The 22,962-nt window shown below is 49.3% G+C and overlaps 2 protein-coding genes across 2 annotated transcripts in view; one reads left to right on the forward strand and one right to left on the reverse strand.

The window, feature by feature from the left end:
* Positions 1 to 7,751: 7,751 nt before the first annotated feature.
* MED21 (mediator complex subunit 21) lies at positions 7,752 to 16,981 on the reverse strand. Its single transcript, XM_066590128.1, has 4 exons — positions 16,903 to 16,981; positions 12,163 to 12,277; positions 11,620 to 11,720; positions 7,752 to 10,320 (listed from the first exon to the last, which is right to left on the reverse strand). Exons 1-4 carry the CDS (start codon positions 16,942 to 16,944, stop codon positions 10,144 to 10,146), a joined length of 435 nt encoding a protein of 144 aa, XP_066446225.1. The 5' UTR covers positions 16,945 to 16,981; the 3' UTR covers positions 7,752 to 10,143.
* Positions 16,982 to 19,161: 2,180 nt separating this feature from the next.
* LOC136610935 (glucose-fructose oxidoreductase domain-containing protein 1) overlaps positions 19,162 to 22,962 on the forward strand; it is a 54,318-nt gene continuing 50,517 nt past the window's right edge. Inside the window, exon 1 of the mRNA XM_066590130.1 lies at positions 19,162 to 19,215. The gene's annotated coding sequence lies outside the window, so the exon portion shown is untranslated. The remainder of the gene's footprint in view (positions 19,216 to 22,962) is intronic.

Genomic DNA, 22,962 nt, shown 5'->3' on the forward strand with positions numbered 1-22,962 from the left:
CACACCTCCTTCACACCGGTATAATACCCAGATGCAATAACCACACTTCCTGCACACCCGTATAATACCCAGATGCCATAACCACACCTCCTGCACACCTGTAATACCCGGATGCCATAACCACACCTCCTGCACACCTGTATAATGCCCAGATGCCATAACCACACCTCCTGCACACCTGTATAATGCCCAGATGCCATAACCACACCTCCTGCACACCTGTATAATGCCCAGATGCCATAACCACACCTCCTGCACACCTGTAATACCCAGAGGCCATAACCACACCTCCTGCACACCTGTATAATACACAGAGGCCATAACCACACCTCCTGCACACCTGTATAATACCCTGATGTAATAACCACATGTACTGCACACCTATATAATACCCAGATGCTATAACCACACCTCCTGCACACCTATATAATACCCGGATGCCATAACCACACCTCCTGCACACCTGTATAATACCCAGATGCAATAACCACACTTCCTGCACACCCGTATAATACCCGGATGCCATAACCACACCTCCTGCAGACCTGTATAATGCCCAGATGCCATAACCACACCTCCTGCAGACCTGTATAATGCCCAGATGCCATAACCACACCTCCTGCAGACCTGTATAATGCCCAGATGCCATAACCACACCTCCTGCAGACCTGTATAATGCCCAGATGCCATAACCACACCTCCTGCACACCTGTATAATGCCCAGATGTAATAACCACATGTACTGCACACCTATATAATACCCAGATGCCATAACCACACCTCCTGCACACCTGTATAATACCCAGATGCAATAACCACACTTCCTGCACACCCGTATAATACCCGGATGCCATAACCACACCTCCTGCAGACCTGTATAATGCCCAGATGCCATAACCACACCTCCTGCAGACCTGTATAATGCCCAGATGCCATAACCACACCTCCTGCAGACCTGTATAATGCCCAGATGCCATAACCACACCTCCTGCAGACCTGTATAATGCCCAGATGCCATAACCACACCTCCTGCACACCTGTATAATGCCCAGATGTAATAACCACATGTACTGCACACCTATATAATACCCAGATGCCATAACCACACCTCCTGCACACCTGTATAATACCCAGATGCCATAACACCTCCTGCACACCTGTAATACCCAGAGGCCATAACCACACCTCCTGCACACCTGTATAATACACAGAGGCCATAACCACACCTCCTGCACACCTGTATAATACACAGAGGCCATAACCACACCTCCTGCACACCTGTATAATACCCTGATGTAATAACCACATGTACTGCACACCTATATAATACCCAGATGCCATAACCACACATACTGCACACCTATATAATACCCAGATGCTATAACCACACCTCCTGCACACCTGTATAATACCCGGATGCCATAACCACACCTCCTGCACACCTGTATAATACGCAGATGCCATAACCACACCTCCTGCACACCTGTATAATACGCAGAGGCCATAACCACACCTCCTGCACACCAGTATAATACGCAGAGGCCATAACCACACCTCCTGCACACCTGTATAATACGCAGAGGCCATAACCACACCTCCTGCACACCTGTATAATACGCAGATGCCATAACCACACCTCCTGCACACCTGTATAATACGCAGAGGCCATAACCACACCTCCTGCACACCAGTATAATACGCAGAGGCCATAACCACACCTCCTGCACACCTGTATAATACGCAGAGGCCATAACCACACCTCCTGCACACCTGTATAATACGCAGAGGCCATAACCACACCTCCTGCACACCTGTATAATACGCAGAGGCCATAACCACACCTCCTGCACACCTGTATAATAGCCGGATGTAATAACCATACCTCCTGCACACCTATATGATACCTAGATGCCATAACCACACCTCCTGCACACCTATATAATACCTTGATGCCATAACCACACCTCCTTCACACCTATATAATAGCTAGATGCCATAACCACACCTCCTGTACACCATTATAATACCCATATGCCATAACCACACCTCCTGGGTATTATACAGGTGTGCAGGAGGTGTGGTTATGGCATCTGGGTATTATACAGGTGTGCAGTACATGCGGTTATTACATCTGGGTATTATACAGGTGTGGTTATGGCATATGGGTATTACAGGTGTGCACAAGGTGTGGTTATTGCATCCGGGTATTATACAGGTGTGCAGGAGGTGTAGTTATTGCATCCGGGTATTATACAGGTGTGCAGGAGGTGTAGTTATTGCATCCGGGTATTATACAGGTGTGCAGGAGGTGTAGCTATTGTATCCGGGTATTATACAGGTGTGCAGGAGGTGTGGTTATGGCATATGGGTATTATAATTGTGTACAGGAGGTGTGGTTATGACATCAGGGTATTATATAGGTGTGCAGGAGGTGTGGTTATGACATCAGGGTATTATATAGGTGTGCAGGAGGTGTGGTTATGACATCAGGGTATTATATAGGTTTGCAGGAGGTGTGGTTATGGCATCTAGGTATCATATAGGTGTGCAGGAGGTATGGTTATTACATCCGGCTATTATACAGGTGTGCAGGAGGTGTGGTTATGGCATCTGGGCATTATACAGGTGTGGTTATTACATCTGGGTATTATACAGGTGTACAGGAGGTGTGGTTATGGCATCTAGCTATTATACAGGTGTGCAGGAGGTGTGGTTATGGCATCCGGGTATTATGGAGGTGTGGTTATGGCATCTGGGTATTATACAGGTGTGCAGCAGATGTGGTTATGGCATCTGGGTATTACAGGTGTGCAGAAGGTGTGGTTATTGCATCTGGGTATTATACAGGTGTGCAGGAGGTGTGGTTATTGCATCTGGGTATTATACAGGTGTGCAGGAGGTGTGGTTATCTCATCCTGGTATTAAACAGGTGTGCAGGAGGTGTGGTTATCTCATCCTGGTATTAAACAGGTGTGCAGGAGGTGTGGTTATGGGATCTGCACACCTGTATAATACCCAGATCCCATAACCACACCTCCTGCACACCTGTATAATACCCAGATGCAATAACCACACCTTCTGCACACCTGTAATACCCAGATGCCATAACCACACCTGCTGCACACCTGTATAATACCCAGATGCCATAACCACACCTCCATAATACCCACCTCCATAATACCCGGATGCTATAACCACACCTCCTGCACACCTGTAATACCCAGATGCCATAACCACACCTCCTGCACACCTGTATAATGCCCAGATGCCATAACCACACCTCCTGCACACCTGTATAATAGCCGGATGTAATAACCATACCTCCTGCACACCTATATGATACCTAGATGCCATAACCACACCTCCTGCACACCTACAGTATATAATAGCTAGATGCCATAACCACACCTCCTGCACACCTGTATAATGCCCAGATGCCATAACCACACCTCCTGCACACCTGTATAATAGCCGGATGTAATAACCATACCTCCTGCACACCTATATGATACCCAGATGCCATAACCACACCTCCTGCACACCTATATAATACCCTGATGTCATAACCACACCTCCTGCACACCTATATAATAGCTAGATGCCATAACCACACCTCCTGTACACCTGTATAATACCCAGATGTAATAACCACACCTCCTGCACACCTGTATAATGCCCAGATGCCATAACCACACCTCCTGCACACCTGTATAATAGCCGGATGTAATAACCATACCTCCTGCACACCTATATGATACCCAGATGCCATAGCCACACCTCCTGCACACCTATATAATACCCAGATGTCATAACCACACCTCCTGCACACCTATATAATACCCAGATGTCATAACCACACCTCCTGCACACCTATATAATAGCTAGATGCCATAACCACACCTCCTGTACACCATTATAATACCCATATGCCATAACCACACCTCCTGCACACCTGTATAATACCCAGATCCCATAACTACACCTCCTGCACACCTGTATAATACCCGGATGCAATAACTACACCTCCTGCACACCTGTATAATATCCGGATGCAATAACTACACCTCCTGCACACCTGTATAATACCCGGATGCAATAACCACACCTTGTGCACACCTGTAATACCCAGATGCCATAACCACACCTCCTGCACACCTGTATAATACCCAGATGTAATAACCACATGTACTGCACACCTGTATAATACCCAGATGTAATAACCACATGTACTGCACACCTGTATAATACCCAGATGCCATAACCACACCTCCTGCACACCTGTAATACCCAGATCCTATAACCACACCTGTTGCACACATATATAATAACCAGATGTAATAACCATATGTACTGCACACCTGTTTAATACCCTGATCCCATAATGACACCTCCTGCTCACTTGTAATACCCAGATGCCATAACCACACCTCCTTTACACCATTATAATACCCATATGCCATAACCACACCTCCTGCACACCTGTATAATACCCAGATCCCATAACCACACCTCCTGCACACCTGTATAATACCCAGATCCCATAACCACATCTCCTGCACACCTGTATAATACCCAGATCCCATAACCACACCTCCTGCACACCTGTATAATACCCAGATCCCATAACCACACCTCCTGCACACCTGTATAATACCCGGATGCAATAACCACACCTTCTGCACACCTTTAATACCCAGATGCCATAGCCACACCTTCTGCACACCTGTAATACCCAGATGCCATAATCACACCTCCTGCACACCTGTAATACCCAGATCCCATAACCACACCTCCTGCACACCTGTATAATACCCGGATGCAATAACCACACCTTCTGCACACCTTTAATACCCAGATGCCATAGCCACACCTTCTGCACACCTGTAATACCCAGATGCCATAATCACACCTCCTGCACACCTGTAATACCCAGATGCCATAACCACACCTCCTGCACACCTGTATGATACCCAGATGTAATAACCACATGTACTGCACACCTGTATAATACCCAGATGCCATAACCACACCTCCTGCACACCTGTAATACCCAATGTAATAACCACACCTCCTGCACACCTGTATAATACCCAGATGCCATAACACCTCCTGCACACCTGTATAATACCCAGATGCCATAACCACACCTCCTGCACACCTGTATAATAACCACACCTCCTGCACACCTGTATAACACCCATTTCCCTTTATCCACACCTGTAGGAGGTCTCCATTACGCCGTTATAACTGTCGGACCCGCCCCCAGCCGCTACGTTCTGCCGCCAGAGTCGCTCTACACAGCTCTAAAAATAATACATCAAAAAGGTTTCTTCACCAACCCGTCTGCTTGTACGTTGCGCTGCGGATGACGAACGGTTCCGGTGACTGGAGACCCGTTATCAGGCTCATGTGCTTCAGAGATCCTACTGTGGAGGGGTGGCGGGGGTCTGCCTATCAGGACCCTCATCTACTCACCAGAGCTCACCGCTGGGTGACTGCGTATTATACCCATGGCTCATGCCAGCTGCGCTTTAGGGTGCGCTCCCACATAACAGGGTCGCACTTCCATTGGAGTCCAGCCGGTACCAGTTACCACCACTATGTGGATGGCTCACGTCTCACCTGATCCTTGAGTACCGGGCAAGCAGTGTGCTGCATGCGCACGTTCACGCAACGCCCGGGGGACGCGGTGAAACGAACAGATTAATGAATAAGAGGAAGCGGCTGAGTCATTACGTGCCTGCGGCTGGAGGTCATCCTGCAAGCATCATCCGTGTGGTTGGTGATCTAGTCAGCGACCGGCATCATCCAACCGCTGATGAACTGCAGCTGCATCCCCCTCCTCTGCTAGATCCGTGGTCCCTGGTCAGTTGCTCTGCAGCGCTTCGACAGGCCGGAAGGTGAACTGCTGTAGAGGAACTTTTTGGGGGCGGAAGAGGTTTGTGAACATTTAAAGAAAGTCAAGGAACCTGATCCCTTAGATGGGTGACCAGATGTAACCCCTTCATGCCCACCTGATGTAAGGGTGTATGGGGCCAAGTCTGCTGCCAGCAACTGTCAAGAGTTACTGCGTTAGACGGTGGGCTGTCAGCAGGAGGCGCTGATGAGCTCGGATGGCAGCGCAGGCCTATAGAGGGCCTCCAGGCCTGCTGAGCATGGATGAATATCAAGCCTTACCCGTGGCAGGGCTTCTCAGACAGTATTAAAAAGAACTAGATAGTGCAGTACTAGAAGTACTGCAGTGTACAGTGCAGCCATTACATGATCGCTGCGGGGGGCGCTAATGGTAAAAAGATTAAACAGTTAAAAATATATAAATAAAAATTAGAAGTGTTCAAAATTCCCCATGAAATAAATCTGAGCAGTTAAACCCCCCATAGTTGGCGGCATCTCCATAAGACTGCAGAGCCCAACTGATACAAGGGGCCACCACTCATGATCGCCGCCGATCAGCTGATTGCATCGTGTCCATTGGTCACATGACTTCCTTCATGCGATGCCGCAGCTCCCACTGTAATCAGCTATGGTTGTCCCTTAGGGCATATTCACACAAGCAGCTGTGCTCGGCGTAACATGGAACACGCAGCCAATAGCCACCTGTGATTCCTACGGGCTCGGCTACCTGCACCCAGAGCGCGGCCCGTATATTGCATATTGCGCAGGTGTTTATTTGCAGCGCATACAAGACGTGCGTGCGATTCCCGCTCGTGTGAAAGCAGCCTTACGCTGGCTGTCCACGGGCGAGCTGTCATGGTGAGGTCTGTGGGCCACTTGTCACATGACACAGTTCATAGGCGAACTATGGAAAGCGCAGCCAGGCCCACGAGCGAAGGATCATAGCGATTCTCCACCTGTGGGATTCAAATTCCGGCATGCTGCGATTTGCCGCGGTGAGCCCATCTATTGGACCTGTCAGCGCTGCCCCCTGGTGGCTAGTGATGTTCCGTCACAGCCGTGGACGAGAGCCGGAGGAGACTTGGACCTGTGATGCCAGTTCGGCACTAGAATCGCTAATCATGATCGGAGGCCAATGAGATGACAGAAGGAACGCCCTCCCTCCGTGGACCCTCAGAAGCTAACAGCAGGGAACCCACCACTGTTACAGCAGGCGGCGCTATCATGGTGTACACCCAGGGGGGGGGTATCGGCTTCCCAGCCATGGCATATATTTACACGCTGGGGCAGTAAAGAGTTAAAGGGGTGTCCAGCCTTGACCTATGCCGACGATAGGTCATCAATAGCGGATCAGCAGGGGGATCCGCTTACCGCTAAGACATAAACTATAGATAGCCTATTATTATCTGTGACCCCGGCCCCCTGCTGAACAGACGTTTGTCAGGAAGCAGACAGCTCCGTTCTTCCTGCAGTGGCCAAACTCGGTATTGCAGGCCAAGTTACCAGTTACATGAGTGGAAACTTTGCTTGCAATACCAAACCTGGCCACTGTAGTAAGAATGGAGCTGTCAGCTCAGTGCACAAGCATGCTAGCTTTAGCAAAGAGCTGTTCTTTTGGGGAAGGTGGTTCCAAGCAACTGACCCCCGATCTACTATTAATTACCTGTCCTGAGGAGACGGCATAAATAGTGCACAACTGGGCAACCCCTTGCTAAGCACAATGGTCTGCAACAAGAACGCTGCCTGGAGCAGTCTGGGTAAACGCCACAGATATTTATTGAATGTTGGGGGGTTTGAATACTTTTGCAAGACACCGTCCAGAGAGGATAAACCGAGAATTACTGAGACAAACATCATTTTGACCCAATTGTTCGGTTTTATTATGAAAATCTTTATACAAAGAGTTGCTGCAGCGGCGGCCGAGAACCCATAAGACGGGATCTGTGTGCGTCCGTCCTCGTGCCTCCAGCAACATTCATACAGCGCCACCTACTGGGAGTGAATGGGAAGGACGGGGTGAGCAAATTTAAGGTAGAACTGCACCTTCCTAAATGTTAGCTCTGCCTGACGTTTTGATTGCTGGGGTCCGACCGCTGAAGCCCCGCTGATCGCTAGAAGCAGCAGCTTAAGGGGGTTTCCAGGCACAAACACTACTGATGACCTCTCCTCTACATAGTTCATTGCCGGGGGCCGTCGTGGCCCTTCAGCTTAGCGTGTGCAGATTGACAGCACCGCTATACACACGGGTCAGAGCGGAAGCCGCTGCCCCAACCTGTGTGGTGGCCGCCGCTTGTAACTGCAGGCACGGCTCCCACTGATTTCATCTATTACTCAGGGGTCAGAGCAGCAGACTGCGCTCCAAGTCCCGTGTATAGCGGAGCTGACAGCATGCGCCTGCTCAACTGATCCCCCAGGGACCCAAGAGGCGGACCCCCGGTAATGAAGTATGATGACCTACCCCGAGGAGAGCTCATCAAGGGTTTGTGCCAGGAAAACCCCTTTAAGCAGAATCGCAGAAAAACGGGAGATCCTGCGAGAGAAGAAGATTCCAGCATCGCAGTAAGAAAAACCGCGGGCGTAAACAGATCCGCCGCGAATATGGGGTCCGGATTCACATCCCACAATACGCAACAGTCGCATGAGAAAAACCGGCCGTGTAAATACGGCCTAAAAGAATGGCGCTTCTGTCCTGGCGGGGGAGGAGCCTACACGAGTATTAGGGCCTATCAGAGTCCGCTCACATGTAGCAGGAAATGGGGCGCTTCTACCGCAACTGAAAATGTGCCTAATATCGGCGTCCGGGGGAGGGGAGGGGAGGATGTAGGATCGGCGCAGATCATGTCAATTGAAGGGAAAACAATAAAAAATCCATCAGCTATGGAGACCCCAAACCGCTCCGTAACGCGCAGATGATGGTGGTCTTGGTACGGATGCTGTGCTACATGTAGACGTCCCCTTACGCTACCGTCACACGGGCGAGCGCGGTATCGGACAGAGAAGCCCGGCCCGATGTATCGCACTCGTTTACCCACATCTGCGACGAGTCCTTCATGCAAAAACATCACTTCTGGGAAGCTGCGATCCCCGCTGATTGTTTGATGCCGCTGATCTCAGCGGGAAACAGCGCATTGCACAACGCATGATCGGCGCACTGACAAGGGGCGATGCGTTCCGAGGGACACAGTGGCTTCTCACCGCGCAGCGTCGTACGACTGCAGTCAGAAGAAGGAGTTCATATTGGCACGTTCTAACTGGTGGCGTTCCTCAGAAGGCAGCGCCCGTTGTGCTCAGTGGGACAGTAAAGCTCATCGCACGCCAGTCTAACGCGGGGCTTAGGATGAACAACGCTGATCCTCTAACCCCTCAAAGCCGCGCCGGAGGATCGCTACTTCACAGAACTTATGGGAAGCACTAGTGCCAGAAAAACACCTCGCATCATCGGGAAACACACGTTGGCGGGTGCGAGATCGTGCTCGCCCGTGAGGAGGTAAGAGGGGGTTCACACGGGACGCCGCGCAGCAAGTCTGCCCGCCGCTTCTGATCCCGGGATTAGTCAGCCATGTTGATGAGATTTTGCAAAAATCTCATCCACACAGGGGGTCAATCCGTCGCGGCAAAGCCGGCCGGAACTGGCAACGCGGCACAGAATTGACAGCTGTGGCACGTCAATTTTTTTTCCCCGTTCCGGCCTCTGTTCTCTATGGGAGAGAAAGCCGTAACAGAATGCCGGCAGCCGAACCGCTCCACAACCTGCAGCGAAATGCTGCAGGTTTTGAAGCTGAGGCTCTACCACGGAAATCTTGCAGCTTTTCGGTGTGGCCAAGCCGCAAGATCTCCGTCCGGGGGGAACCCAGCCTTAGGGGATCAGTTTCCTGTACAGATGGGAGGCTACAGAGAGTCCCAGCAAACATTGGCTGCTTTAGGACCCTGCAGTCGACACAGGTTGCCAAAATGAGCAGCCTATATTCTGCTTAAAGGGGGTTTCCACTGAGATGCTCCTGGGTAGTCTACAGGCTGCTCAGATCAGGGTCCCTACATCTGGCCCCCTCAGTAGCGATCCGAAGTCTATCAGAACGCTCCGTACGTGAAGCAACGCCCCGCCGTCCTCTAGCGAGGCCCTAATAGACAAAAGTAGGTTGGCCCACATGAAGTATTCCACGGCACCGATGGACGGTTTGTTCTAAGTGCGGCTCTCTGCCGCCGCCGCTCAGTGCGATCAGTTCTAAGGCAGGACGGCGGCCTCCGCCGCTAGCTCTCGGACAGCGGTTGCATCTGGATGATGCTTCTGGTCTTCAGCTGAGACTGGGCGATGTCGGCTAGTGCTGTCTGGATCTTTTCGAGCAGCATGTCCCCTCGGTACACCACCTCCTCCAGGCGGGCCGCCGCCGCGTGGTTCTCCTCTTCCAGCTGGTACAGGCTGGCGGCCTGAAACGAGACGGTACAATAATGCGGCAACGGTAATAGGCGATAATGAGCTGAGTGACCCGGGGGGGGGGGGCTCATTAGCTACGACCGCGGTTCATTTGTCCCAGAAAGAATGGCGCAATAACTACATTATATGATGGGAATAAAATGCCGGAAAGGAACAGAAATGGTCTCCGAGCTTCGGCCCCCGTGTCAATAGGGGCGGCCCCCCGAGCTAGGCACAGCGGTCCACCTGCACCGACACAGTGTGACAAGAACCCCAGCTGTAAAGAGTGTTCACATTCACTGACAGAAAGCAGAGGTGTGGAAGTTGTGAGGCATTCAAAGACCCCGATTCATCGAAGCGCTTCTACTAATATTATAGCGTGAAGAAGGGCACTTTCTACATGCCAAAACAAAATGGCGAGCGTTGAGGGCCTTTACGCCATTTTGGACGCTTTGTAAATATAAGGGGCGCGGCTCCGGCAGAGTTACTAAAACATGTCAGACAGCTTATGGCTGCTCACAGCTGGTGCTCAGACTGCTGGCGGTTTATAGTTGGAGGTCCGGCGATCTCTGACAAAGGGGTGGGGCTTCTTACTCCGCATTGCAACATATATACACCGTATTTCGGGTGCCCCAAGAGATCTACGATGCCGCGAGTTTAGGTTAGTGGATCCAAGGTCGGACTGTGACCCACCCGTAACCGGAGCACAAGGCCCCTCGTACAGCGCGCTCACCCTCACCTGTAAGCGCCCGGTCCCACACAACAGTCGGCCCGCGCCCCCCCACTGACGCAGGTTCGTGCGGCTTGCTAATGATTTATGTGTTTACAAGCTGCCGTATCAACAGTTGATCGTGGGGGTCCGCTGCGGATCAGCTGATTGAAGGGGCAGCAGCGCTGGGTAAGTGCCGCAGCCTCTTCTCAAACCCGCGACGTCCCAGTCGTCAGTCACATGGCCCGAGGGCAGCTCAGACCCACTCAAGTGAATAGAACTGAGCTGCAGTACCAAGCACAGCCACCATACAATGTACAGCGCTATCCCTAGCTCACACACCGCTGTCACTTCAATTAGCTGCTCGGCGGCGATCTTGAGCAGCAGATCCCCAATCATCGACTATTACCGCCACAGGACGTAAAGTCACATCCTGGCAGGAGGGAACTTCACGGACGCAGACTTACATTCTGTAGATGGCGCACGATCAGAAGTGATCCCACTCAGAGGGAGCCGGCAATGACCGACAGCCGACCTCCCAATACAACACAGGGGATGGTTGTGAATGGGCCCCAACACCGGGGACACCCGCAGAGCGTCTCACCTGCAGCGCAGCTGTCGATTCCTCACTGGGCAGAGATTCAATGAGAACATCAATGTCCTTTGCGGTGCGAGCGATGAGGGCGGCGAAGAGCTGGGCGTATTCTGGGAGACGGAGAAAGAAAGCAGAGAGGTCACACGAGAACGGGCGTACAACACCATCAGTCCCATGTAATACAGAGCTGACAGGGACCGCAGAGCGCCCCCTAGGGGGAGGACACAGACACTCATCTGTACAAAGTCAGTTTATATCAGCTTCTGGGAGAGCTGAGTGCTAACCAACATGGCCGCCCTTATAGAGCCCCACAGCGGAGCCACCCAACCTTCCCAGACTCCTGAATGTGAGGGCGGCCATGTTGGTTGTCACCCTGCTGAGAAAAGCAATTAAAAAATATAAATAACTTGACAAGAAAGTAAAACTGGCAGATGGGTCGGTCCGGAACGCCGAGAGGAGATTACAGCCGCCTGATTGGGTGGAGATCCCTGACCTCTACATGGCGGAAGAGCGGCGACCTGCAATGTGGCACCACAGAGACTCTGCACTCACCTTCCGTGGGGTTGGAGGGCTGATCCTTGTTTACTGCAGTCTGAATGTTATTGAAGGAGGCGGGAGGAGCACATTGCTGGAGCACACCGATGGCGTTACAGAACTGATCTGCAAGCTGCAAACAGACATACATTACTGATCCTGTGTTATACCCCAGAGCTGCACTCACTATTCTGCTGGTGGGGTCACTGTGTACATACATTACTTATCCTGTACTGATCCGGAGTTACATCCTGTCTTATACTCCAGAGCTGCACTCACTATTCTGCTGGTGGAGTCACTGTGTACATACATTACTTATCCTGTACTGATCCTGAGTTACATCCTGTATTATACTGCAGAGCTGCACTCACTATTCTGCTGGTGGAGTCACTGTGTACATACATTACTTATCCTGTACTGACCCTGAGTTACATCCTGTATTATACCCCAGAGCTGCACTCACTATTCTGCTGGTGGGGTCACTGTGTACATACATTACTTATCCTGTACTGACCCTGAGTTACATCCTGTATTATACTGCAGAGCTGCACTCACTATTCTGCTGGTGGAGTCACTGTGTACATACATTACTTATCCTGTACTGACCCTGAGTTACATCCTGTATTATACCCCAGAGCTGCACTCACTATTCTGCTGCTGGTGGAGTCACTGTGTACATACATTACTTATCCTGTACTGATCCTGAGTTACATCCTGTATTATACTCCAGAGCTGCACTCACTATTCTGCTGCTGGTGGAGTCACTGTGTACATACATTACTTATCCTGTACTGATCCCGAGTTACATCTGTATTATACTCCAGAGCTGCACTCACTATTCTGCTGGTGGAGTCACTGTGTACATACATTACTTATCCTGTACTGCTCCTGAGTTACATCCTGTATTATACCCCAGAGCTGCACTCACTATTCTGCTGGTGGAGTCACTGTGTACATACATTACTTATCCTGTACTGCTCCTGAGTTACATCCTGTATTATACCCCAGAGCTGCACTCACTATTCTGCTGCTGGTGGAGTCACTGTGTACATACATTACTTATCCTGTACTGCTCCTGAGTTACATCCTGTATTATACCCCAGAGCTGCACTCACTATTCTGCTGCTGGTGGAGTCACTGTGTACATACATTACTTATCCTGTACTGCTCCTGAGTTACATCCTGTATTATACCCCAGAGCTGCACTCACTATTCTGCTGGTGGAGTCACTGTGTACATACATTACTTATCCTGTACTGCTCCTGAGTTACATCCTGTATTATACCCCAGAGCTGCACTCACTATTCTGCTGGTGGAGTCACTGTGTACATTACTTATCCTGTACTGATCCTGAGTTACATCCTGTATTATACTCCAGAGCTGCACTCACTATTCTGCTGGTGGAGGCGCTGTGTACATACATTACTTATCCTGTACTGCTCCTGTGTTACATCCTGTATTATCCTCTAGAGCTGCACTCACTATTCTGCTGGTGGAGTCACTGTGTACATACATTACTTATCCTGTACTGACCCTGAGTTACATCCTGTATTATACCCCAGAGCTGCACTCACTATTCTGCTGGTGGAGTCACTGTGCACATTACTTATCCTGTACTGATCCTGAGTTACATCCTGTATTATACTCCAGAGCTGCACTCACTATTCTGCTGGTGGAGGCGCTGTGTACATACATTACTTATCCTGTACTGCTCCTGTGTTACATCCTGTATTATCCTCTAGAGCTGCACTCACTATTCTGCTGGTGGAGTCACTGTGTACATACATTACTTATCCTGTACTGACCCTGAGTTACATCCTGTATTATACTGCAGAGCTGCACTCACTATTCTGCTGGTGGAGTCACTGTATACATACATTACTTATCCTGTACTAATCCTGAGTTACATCCTGTATTATACTGCAGAGCTGCACTCACTATTCTGCTGGTGGAGTCACTGTGTACATATATTACTTATCCTGTACTGCTCCTGAGTTACATCCTGTATTATACCCCAGAGCTGCACTCACTATTCTGCTGGTGGGGTCACTGTGTACATATATTACTTATCCTGTACTGCTCCTGAGTTACATCTGTATTATACCCCAGAGCTGCACTCACTATTCTGCTGGTGGAGTCACTGTGTACATACATTACTTATCCTGTACTGATCCTGAGTTACATCCTGTATTATACTCCAGAGCTGCACTCACTATTCTGCTGGTGGAGTCACTGTGTATATACATTACTTATCCTGTACTGACCCTGCGTTACATCCTGTATTATACTGCAGAGCTGCACTCACTATTCTGCTGGTGGAGTCACTGTGTACATACATTACTTATCCTGTACTGCTCCTGAGTTACATCCTGTATTATACCCCAGAGCTGCACTCACTATTCTGCTGGTGGAGTCACTGTGTACATACATTACTTATCCTGTACTGACCCTGAGTTACATCCTGTATTATACTGCAGAGCTGCACTCACTATTCTGCTGGTGGAGTCACTGTGTACATACATTACTTATCCTGTACTGATCCTGAGTTACATCCTGTATTATACTCTAGAGCTGCACTCACTATTCTGCTGGTGGAGTCACTGTGTACATACATTACTTATCCTGTACTGCTCCTGAGTTACATCCTGTATTATACTGCAGAGCTGCACTCACTATTCTGCTGGTGGAGTCACTGTATACATACATTACTTATCCTGTACTAATCCTGAGTTACATCCTGTATTATACTGCAGAGCTGCACTCACTATTCTGCTGGTGGAGTCACTGTGTACATACATTACTTATCCTGTACTGATCCTGAGTTACATCCTGTATTATACCCCAGAGCTGCACTCACTATTCTGCTGGTGGAGTCACTATGTACATACATTACTTATCCTGTACTGATGCTGAGTTACATCCTGTATTATACTGCAGAGCTGCACTCACTATTCTGCTGGTGGAGTCACTGTATACATACATTACTTATCCTGTACTAATCCTGAGTTACATCCTGTATTATACTCGAGAGCTGCACTCACTATTCTGCTGGTGGAGTCACTCTGTACATACATTACTTATCCTGTACTGATCCTGAGTTACATCCTGTATTATACTGCAGAGCTGCACTCACTATTCTGCTGGTGGAGTCGCTGTGTACATACATTACTTATCCTGTACTGATCCTCAGTTACATCCTGTATTATACCCCAGAGCTGCACTCACTATTCTGCTGGTGGAGTCACTGTGTACATACATTACTTATCCTGTACTGATCCTGAGTTACATCCTGTATTATACCCCAGAGCTGCACTCACTATTCTGCTGGTGGAGTCACTGTGTACATACATTACTTATCCTGTACTGATCCTGAGTTACATCCTGTATTATACTCCAGAGCTGCACTCACTATTCTGCTGGTGGAGTCACTGTGTACATACATTACTTATCCTGTACTGATCCTGAGTTACATCCTGTATTATACCCCAGAGCTGCACTCACTATTCTGCTGCTGGAGTCACTGTGTACATACATTACTTATCCTGTACTGCTCCTGAGTTACATCCTGTATTATACTGCAGAGCTGCACTCACTATTCTGCTGGTGGAGTCACCGTGTACATACATTACTTATCCTGTACTGATCCTGAGTTACATCCTGTATTATACCCCAGAGCTGCACTCACTATTCTGCTGGTGGAGTCACTGTGTACATACATTACTTATCCTGTACTGACCCTGAGTTACATCCTGTATTATACTGCAGAGCTGCACTCACTATTCTGCTGGTGGAGTCACCGTGTACATACATTACTTATCCTGTACTGATCCTGAGTTACATCCTGTATTATACTGCAGAGCTGCACTCACTATTCTGCTGGTGGAGTCACCGTGTACATACATTACTTATCCTGTACTGATCCTGAGTTACATCCTGTATTATACCCCAGAGCTGCACTCACTATTCTGCTGGTGGAGTCACTGTGTACATACATTACTTATCCTGTACTGCTCCTGAGTTACATCCTGTATTATACTGCAGAGCTGCACTCACTATTCTGCTGGTGGAGTCACTGTGTACATACATTACTTATCCTGTACTGATCCTGAGTTACATCCTGTATTATACCCCAGAGCTGCACTCACTATTCTGCTGGTGGAGTCACTGTGTACATACATTACTTATCCTGTACTGACCCTGAGTTACATCCTGTATTATACTCCAGAGCTGCACTCACTATTCTGCTGGTGGAGTCACTCTGTACATACATTACTTATCCTGTACTGATCCTGAGTTACATCCTGTATTATACCCCAGAGCTGCACTCACTATTCTGCTGGTGGAGTCACCGTGTACATACATTACTTATCCTGTACTGATGCTGAGTTACATCCTGTATTATACTCCAGAGCTGCACTCACTATTCTGCTGGTGGAGTCACTGTATACATACATTACTTATCTTGTACTGACCCCGAGTTACATCCTGTATTATACTCTAGAGCTGCACTCACTATTCTGCTGGTGGAGTCACTGTGTACATACATTACTGATCCTGTACTGATCCTCCAGAGCTGCGCTCACTGTTCTGCTCGAGGAGTAGTAGTGAACGTACAATGCCCATATAATGAGCCACGTATAACAGATAGCAGTACTATATGTACACAGTAATTTCCCCTATCACACTACGCCCCCCTCCGGTGCAGTTACGACGGCGGTAGTAACCGATAACTCCGGCGGCACCGGGGAAATCACTCACCGAATTCAGCGCGTCCTGCAGCTGCGTCAGGCGATCCGCCATCTTTGATTCGGGTAAAACTGAAACTGCACCCAGATACGCGACGTGCCCTCCTATTGGCCCGTTGCTTTTAGGCGTGTCTGAAACGCATGGCGTATGTTTTACGACAATGTATGTTTTTTCTGTAATAACTTTATTGATAGCACGCAAAACGAGCAGTGGGTCTGTGTGACTGGGAAGCTTGTATTAACCCAGTCGGCGCCATAAAGGGTAATATTGGTGTTATTGCTGCGCTGATAATGTGTCACGTGACTCTTATATCTCTGTATCTGCTGCGTGGATATAATCCTCCTTTAACCCCTTCCTGCTAGGCCCCTTTATAATTGCCTTTATTCCTCCCACCTTGTATTTTGCGCTGACGGCTCTACGCGGTTTTTGCAGACAAGTTGTATTTTAACGCGCCGTATAATGTACTGGGAACGTAAACAATTTATAAGCGGGGAGAAATGAAAATGCAACTGTACAATTGTTGGCGACCGCCTACAACACGAAGAGCCTTTATTCTGCGGGACGCGCGATTACCGCGATACCACATTGATATATTTTACAACGGTACGACTTGAAGAAAAAGCAAACCTTCGCCGTCTTTTGACCCCCGTAACGTTTTATTTGGCATGGGGCTGTGTGGCGCCTCACTTGTTTTGCGCGGTGACACCATTTACGGTACACGCCACTTTTGGCTCGCTGTAAATCCCATTTGTCGGTCCTCGTTTCATGGTAGCGCGCTCGCCGGTGTGAAGGCGCCCTTACATGATCTACATGTGCTTCTCTTAGCGCGTGGTCCTTGTACACGCAATATCCATCACGCGTCAGCCAGAAATTACATCAGAAAACCACGTAAACCGCGTTCGGCCTCCGCGGAGGAAAGATGCGACAGCTACTAGTAGTGCCTGACGGCCGGAGCGTTGGCCGCAGACGCGCACTGAACGGCTCCTTTATAGAGCCCCCCAGCTAGCGGCGTGTGGTCTTCAGAACCGCCACAATTCACTGTCCACAGACATCCGAGGGGCCAGGGGCCCCAAGATGGCCTTCACCGCACCGTAACTCCACCAGCCGGATAGGGAGGGTCAGCAGTTCATGCTGCTTGCGCCAAATTCTGCCCTCCCATCAGCAACAGACATCTGGACCCATCCGACCAGGAGATGTTTTTTCGCTGCTGACCCCCCCGCTCCGCAGCCCTGCCTTGTGTCGTCGCCCGCCCCTCTGCACGCTCGCCCCTCTGCACATTCGCCCCTCTACACGCCCGCCCCTCTGCACGTTCGCCCCTCTGCACGCCCACTCCTCTACGCACGTCTACCCGTATACATGCCTGACCCTCTACATGCCCGACCCTCTACATGCTCGCCCCTCTACATGCCCACCCCTCTACACACCCGCTCCTGTACACACGCCTGCCCCTCTACACGCCCGCTCCTCTACACGCCTGCTCCTCAACGCACGTCCGCCCCTTACACACCCGCATCTCTACAGGCCCGCCCCTCTACACGCCCACTCCTCTACACACGCCCGCTCTTCTACACGCCTGCCCCTCTACAACCCGCTCCTCTACACGCCCGCCCCTCTACACGCCCGCTCCTCTACACACGCCCGCCCCTCTACATGCCCGCTCCTCTACACACCCACCCCTCTACACGCCCGCTCCTCTACACACGCCGGCCCCTCTACACGCCTGCTCCTCTACGTACGCCGGCCCCTCTACACGCCCGCTCCTCTACACACGCCCGCCCCTCTACACGCCAGCCCCTCTACACACGCTCGCTTCTCTACACGCTCGCCCCTCTACTCGCCGGCTGCTCTACACGCCCGCTCCTCTACAAACGCCCACCCCTCTACACGCCTGCTCCTCTACACACACCCGCCCCTCTACACGCCCGCTCCTCTACACGCCAGCCCCTCTACACACGCCCGCTCCTCTACGCGCTCGCCCCTATACTCGCCGACTCCTCTATACGCCCGCCCCTCTACACGCCCGCCCCTCTACACGCCCGCTACTCTACACGCCCGCCCCTCTACACGCCCGCTACTCTACACGCCCACTCCTCGTACCTTTCTGGAAAATTCCTTTAATATCTGTTTAATAAAAAGTTTTGTAATGTTCTAGCAGACTTCATGTTCCAGCGGTCGAACATGCGCACCATGCAGCGAACATCAGCGGGGATCCTCTGCAGGGTGTCCAGGCGATCTCCAGGTCTCTCTACAGGATTGTGGGACATGATCAGACGTGGAGCGATCGCTCTCCCGCCGCCTCGGGATGAAGATGGACTCTGGACGATGGTCAGTACCAGCGGTGAGCGATGATCACAATATTCAGCTCAGTGCTGATGCCTCGCAGTGCGGGGGTCTTAGGCTGAAATCCCATCAAGGACAACATGTGCATTGATTCTAAAAAACGCCATGAGGACGAATAACCCCAAATAGAAGCTAAGAGCGCCATGCAGATGTTGTCCTTGCTCTGATTCAGCCATAGAGCTCCAGCACTGCAAGGTAGCAGTACTAACAACTGAGCCACCACTTTCCCTTCTCCAGAGGAGCAGAAGATGGAGAAGAATATCCCCAAATCGAAGCTAAGAGCGCCATGCAGATGTTGTCCATCGTCACCCCTGAGCCTAGAACCTCAGCGCTACAAGACAGCAGGCGGACGGCGCAGTCATTAGCCCCGGCCTCGGACAACATCTGCATGGTGGCTCAGCTCTTAGCGCTGCTGGTTCAAATTTCATCAAGGCCAACAACTGGATGGAGTATTTCCAGGCCAGCATTCGAGCTCCCCTTTACTTGCTGCCATGTTGTTACCGCCGGTCCGGCGGCCGACCGCCCTGACTGCAGGAGATGTCACTGCCTTAAAATGACAATCCTTCAGAACTCTGTGGAGTTTCATCTCCTTTTGAGCCTTTCTTCGTAGCGCCATTTTCTCTGCCCGGCCGCGTACCGGCTGTCACCAACACTTCTGACTGATACAAATGTAGCTTTTCATACAGTTTGCTGCTTCACTGTTTTTAGGGTGACGGAAAAGTGCAATGTACTGACGATGTTCACCATTCAGGACAGATATTGCGTTATTTTCACGTTTCTGGACGCGGCGATACAAAAAAGGTTGTTTTTTATTTTAAATATGGGAAAAGTGTTTTTTAACCCTTTAATATCCTTTATTTTTTTACAATTTTGACCTTTTTTTCAAATCCCCACAGGGAGGGTGAACTTCCGCTCATTGGATAGATCATACAGTATAATGCAATACCCCATAAGACAATGCTGGTCACAGGTAGAAGCGCCGGTCGCTCATGTATACAGACCTGCTAAAGGTGAACACACAGGGGGGAGGAAGCAGCGCCAGAGCTGCCAGGCAGACGCTTATCTCCGCTGATCAGTAGTTATGTACTGGACAGAATCTGCCTTTAACCCTTTTCTTGCTTCCTATCCCAGCCCGTCACTTCTTGACATGGAAAGAAAATGATGGTCTCTGCAGTGTGGCGGTCGCTGATCCTACTGCTTTGGCCTCTGTTGGGGGTCAGTACAATAAGCAGGTAGGGGCAGTTATAGCCCCCCTTGGCACGCCTGTCTCTGTGGGACATGTTATTGTGATGTAGATGAGACCTTACAATCCAGTACTGCCAGGGGAACAGGTATAACAACTTCTGTGGGCCATTTCCACCAGACATAATGAGCAGTCAGTGATGACTGTGGAAGATAGAAGGGGGGTGGAAAATGGACTGCGGCCCCATCTTATGGTTAGCAGAGCCAAACACATCAGCGCCTCTCTGCAGCACTACTTTTTACGAAATTCTCATGCTATGACATCACTGGATTGTCCTTGTACTGTGACATCACTGGATTATCCCAGTACTGTGAAATCACTGTGTGTATTATCCCTGTACTGTGAAATCACTGTGTGTATTATCCCTGTCCTGTAACATCACTGCGTGTATTATCTCTGTGCTGTGACATCACTGTGTGTATTATCCCCGTCCTGTGACATCACTGTGTATTATCCCTGTCCTGTGACATCACTGTGTATTATCCCTGTCCTGAAACATCACTGCGTGTATTATCTCTGTGCTGTGACATCACTGTGTGTATTATCCCTGTACTGTGACATCAGTGCGTGTATTATCCCTGTACTGTGACATCACTGTGTGTATTATCCCAGTCCTGTGACATCACTGTGTATTATCCCTCTACTGTGACATCACTGTGTGTATTATCCCTGTACTGTGACATCACTCTGTATTATCCCTGTACTGTGACATCACTGTGCATTATCCCAGTACTGTGACATCACTGTGTGTATTATCCCTGTACTGTGACATCACTCTGTATTATCCCTGTACTGTGACATCACTGTGCATTATCCCAGTACTGTGACATCACTGTATTATCCCTGTACTGTGACATCACTGTGTGTATTATCCCTGTACTGTGACATCACTGTGTATTATCCCAGTACTGTGACATCACTGTGTGTATTAACCCCGTCCTGTGACATCACTGTGTGTATTATCACAGTACTGTGACATCACTGTGTGTATTATCACAGTACTGTGACATCACTGTGTATTATCTCTGTACTGTGACATCACTGTGTATTATCCCTGTACTGTGACATCATTGTGTATTATTCCTGTACTATGACATCATTCTGTATTATCCCTGTGCTGTGACATCACTCTGTATTATCTCTGTACTGTGACATCACTGTGTATTATCCCTGTACTGTGACATCATTGTGTATTATTCCTGTACTGTGACATCACTGTGTATTATCCCTGTACTGTGACATCAATGTGTGTATTATCCCTGTACTGTGACATCACTGTGTATTATCTCTGTACTGTGACATCACTGTGTGTATTATCCCTGTACTGTGACATCATTATTATTCCTGTACTATGACATCACTCTGTATTATCCCTGTACTGTGACATCACTCTGTATTATCCCTGTACTGTGACATCACTGTGCATTATCCCAGTACTGTGACATCACTGTATTATCCCTGTACTGTGACATCACTGTGTGTATTATCCCTGTACTGTGACATCACTGTGTATTATCCCAGTACTGTGACATCACTGTGTATTAACCCCGTCCTGTGACATCACTGTGTGTATTATCACAGTACTGTGACATCACTGTGTGTATTATCCCTGTACTGTGACATCACTGTGTATTATCTCTGTAGTGTGACATCACTGTGTATTATCCCTCTACTGTGACATTACTGTGTGTATTATCCCTGTACTGTGACCTCACTGTGTGTATCATCCCTGTACTGTGACATCACTGTGTGTATTATCCCTGTACTGTGACATCACTGTGTGTATCATCCCTGTACTGTGACATCACTGTGTGTATTATCCCTGTACTGTGACATCACTGTGTATTATCTCTGTACTGTGACATCACTGTGTGTATTATCCCTGTACTGTGACATCATTATTATTCCTGTACTATGACATCACTCTGTATTATCCCTGTACTGTGACATCACTCTGTATTATCCCTGTACTGTGACATCACTGTGCATTATCCCAGTACTGTGACATCACTGTATTATCCCTGTACTGTGACATCACTGTGTGTATTATCCCTGTACTGTGACATCACTGTGTATTATCCCAGTACTGTGACATCACTGTGTATTAACCCCGTCCTGTGACATCACTGTGTGTATTATCACAGTACTGTGACATCACTGTGTGTATTATCCCTGTACTGTGACCTCACTGTGTGTATTATCCCTGTACCGTGACATCACTGTGTATTATCTCTGTACTGTGACATCACTGTGTATTATCCCTGTACTGTGACATCACTGTGTATTATCTCTGTACTGTGACATCACTGTGTATTATCTCTGTACTGTGACATCACTATGTATTATCCCTCTACTGTGACATTACTGTGTGTATTATCCCTGTACTGTGACATCACTGTGTATTATCCCTCTACTGTGACATTACTGTGTGTATTATCCCTGTACTGTGACATCACTATGTATTATCCCTGTACTGTGACATCACTGTG

This window comes from Eleutherodactylus coqui, chromosome 2 (genome assembly GCF_035609145.1).
Source record: "Eleutherodactylus coqui strain aEleCoq1 chromosome 2, aEleCoq1.hap1, whole genome shotgun sequence".
Taxonomy (NCBI): domain Eukaryota; kingdom Metazoa; phylum Chordata; class Amphibia; order Anura; family Eleutherodactylidae; genus Eleutherodactylus; species Eleutherodactylus coqui.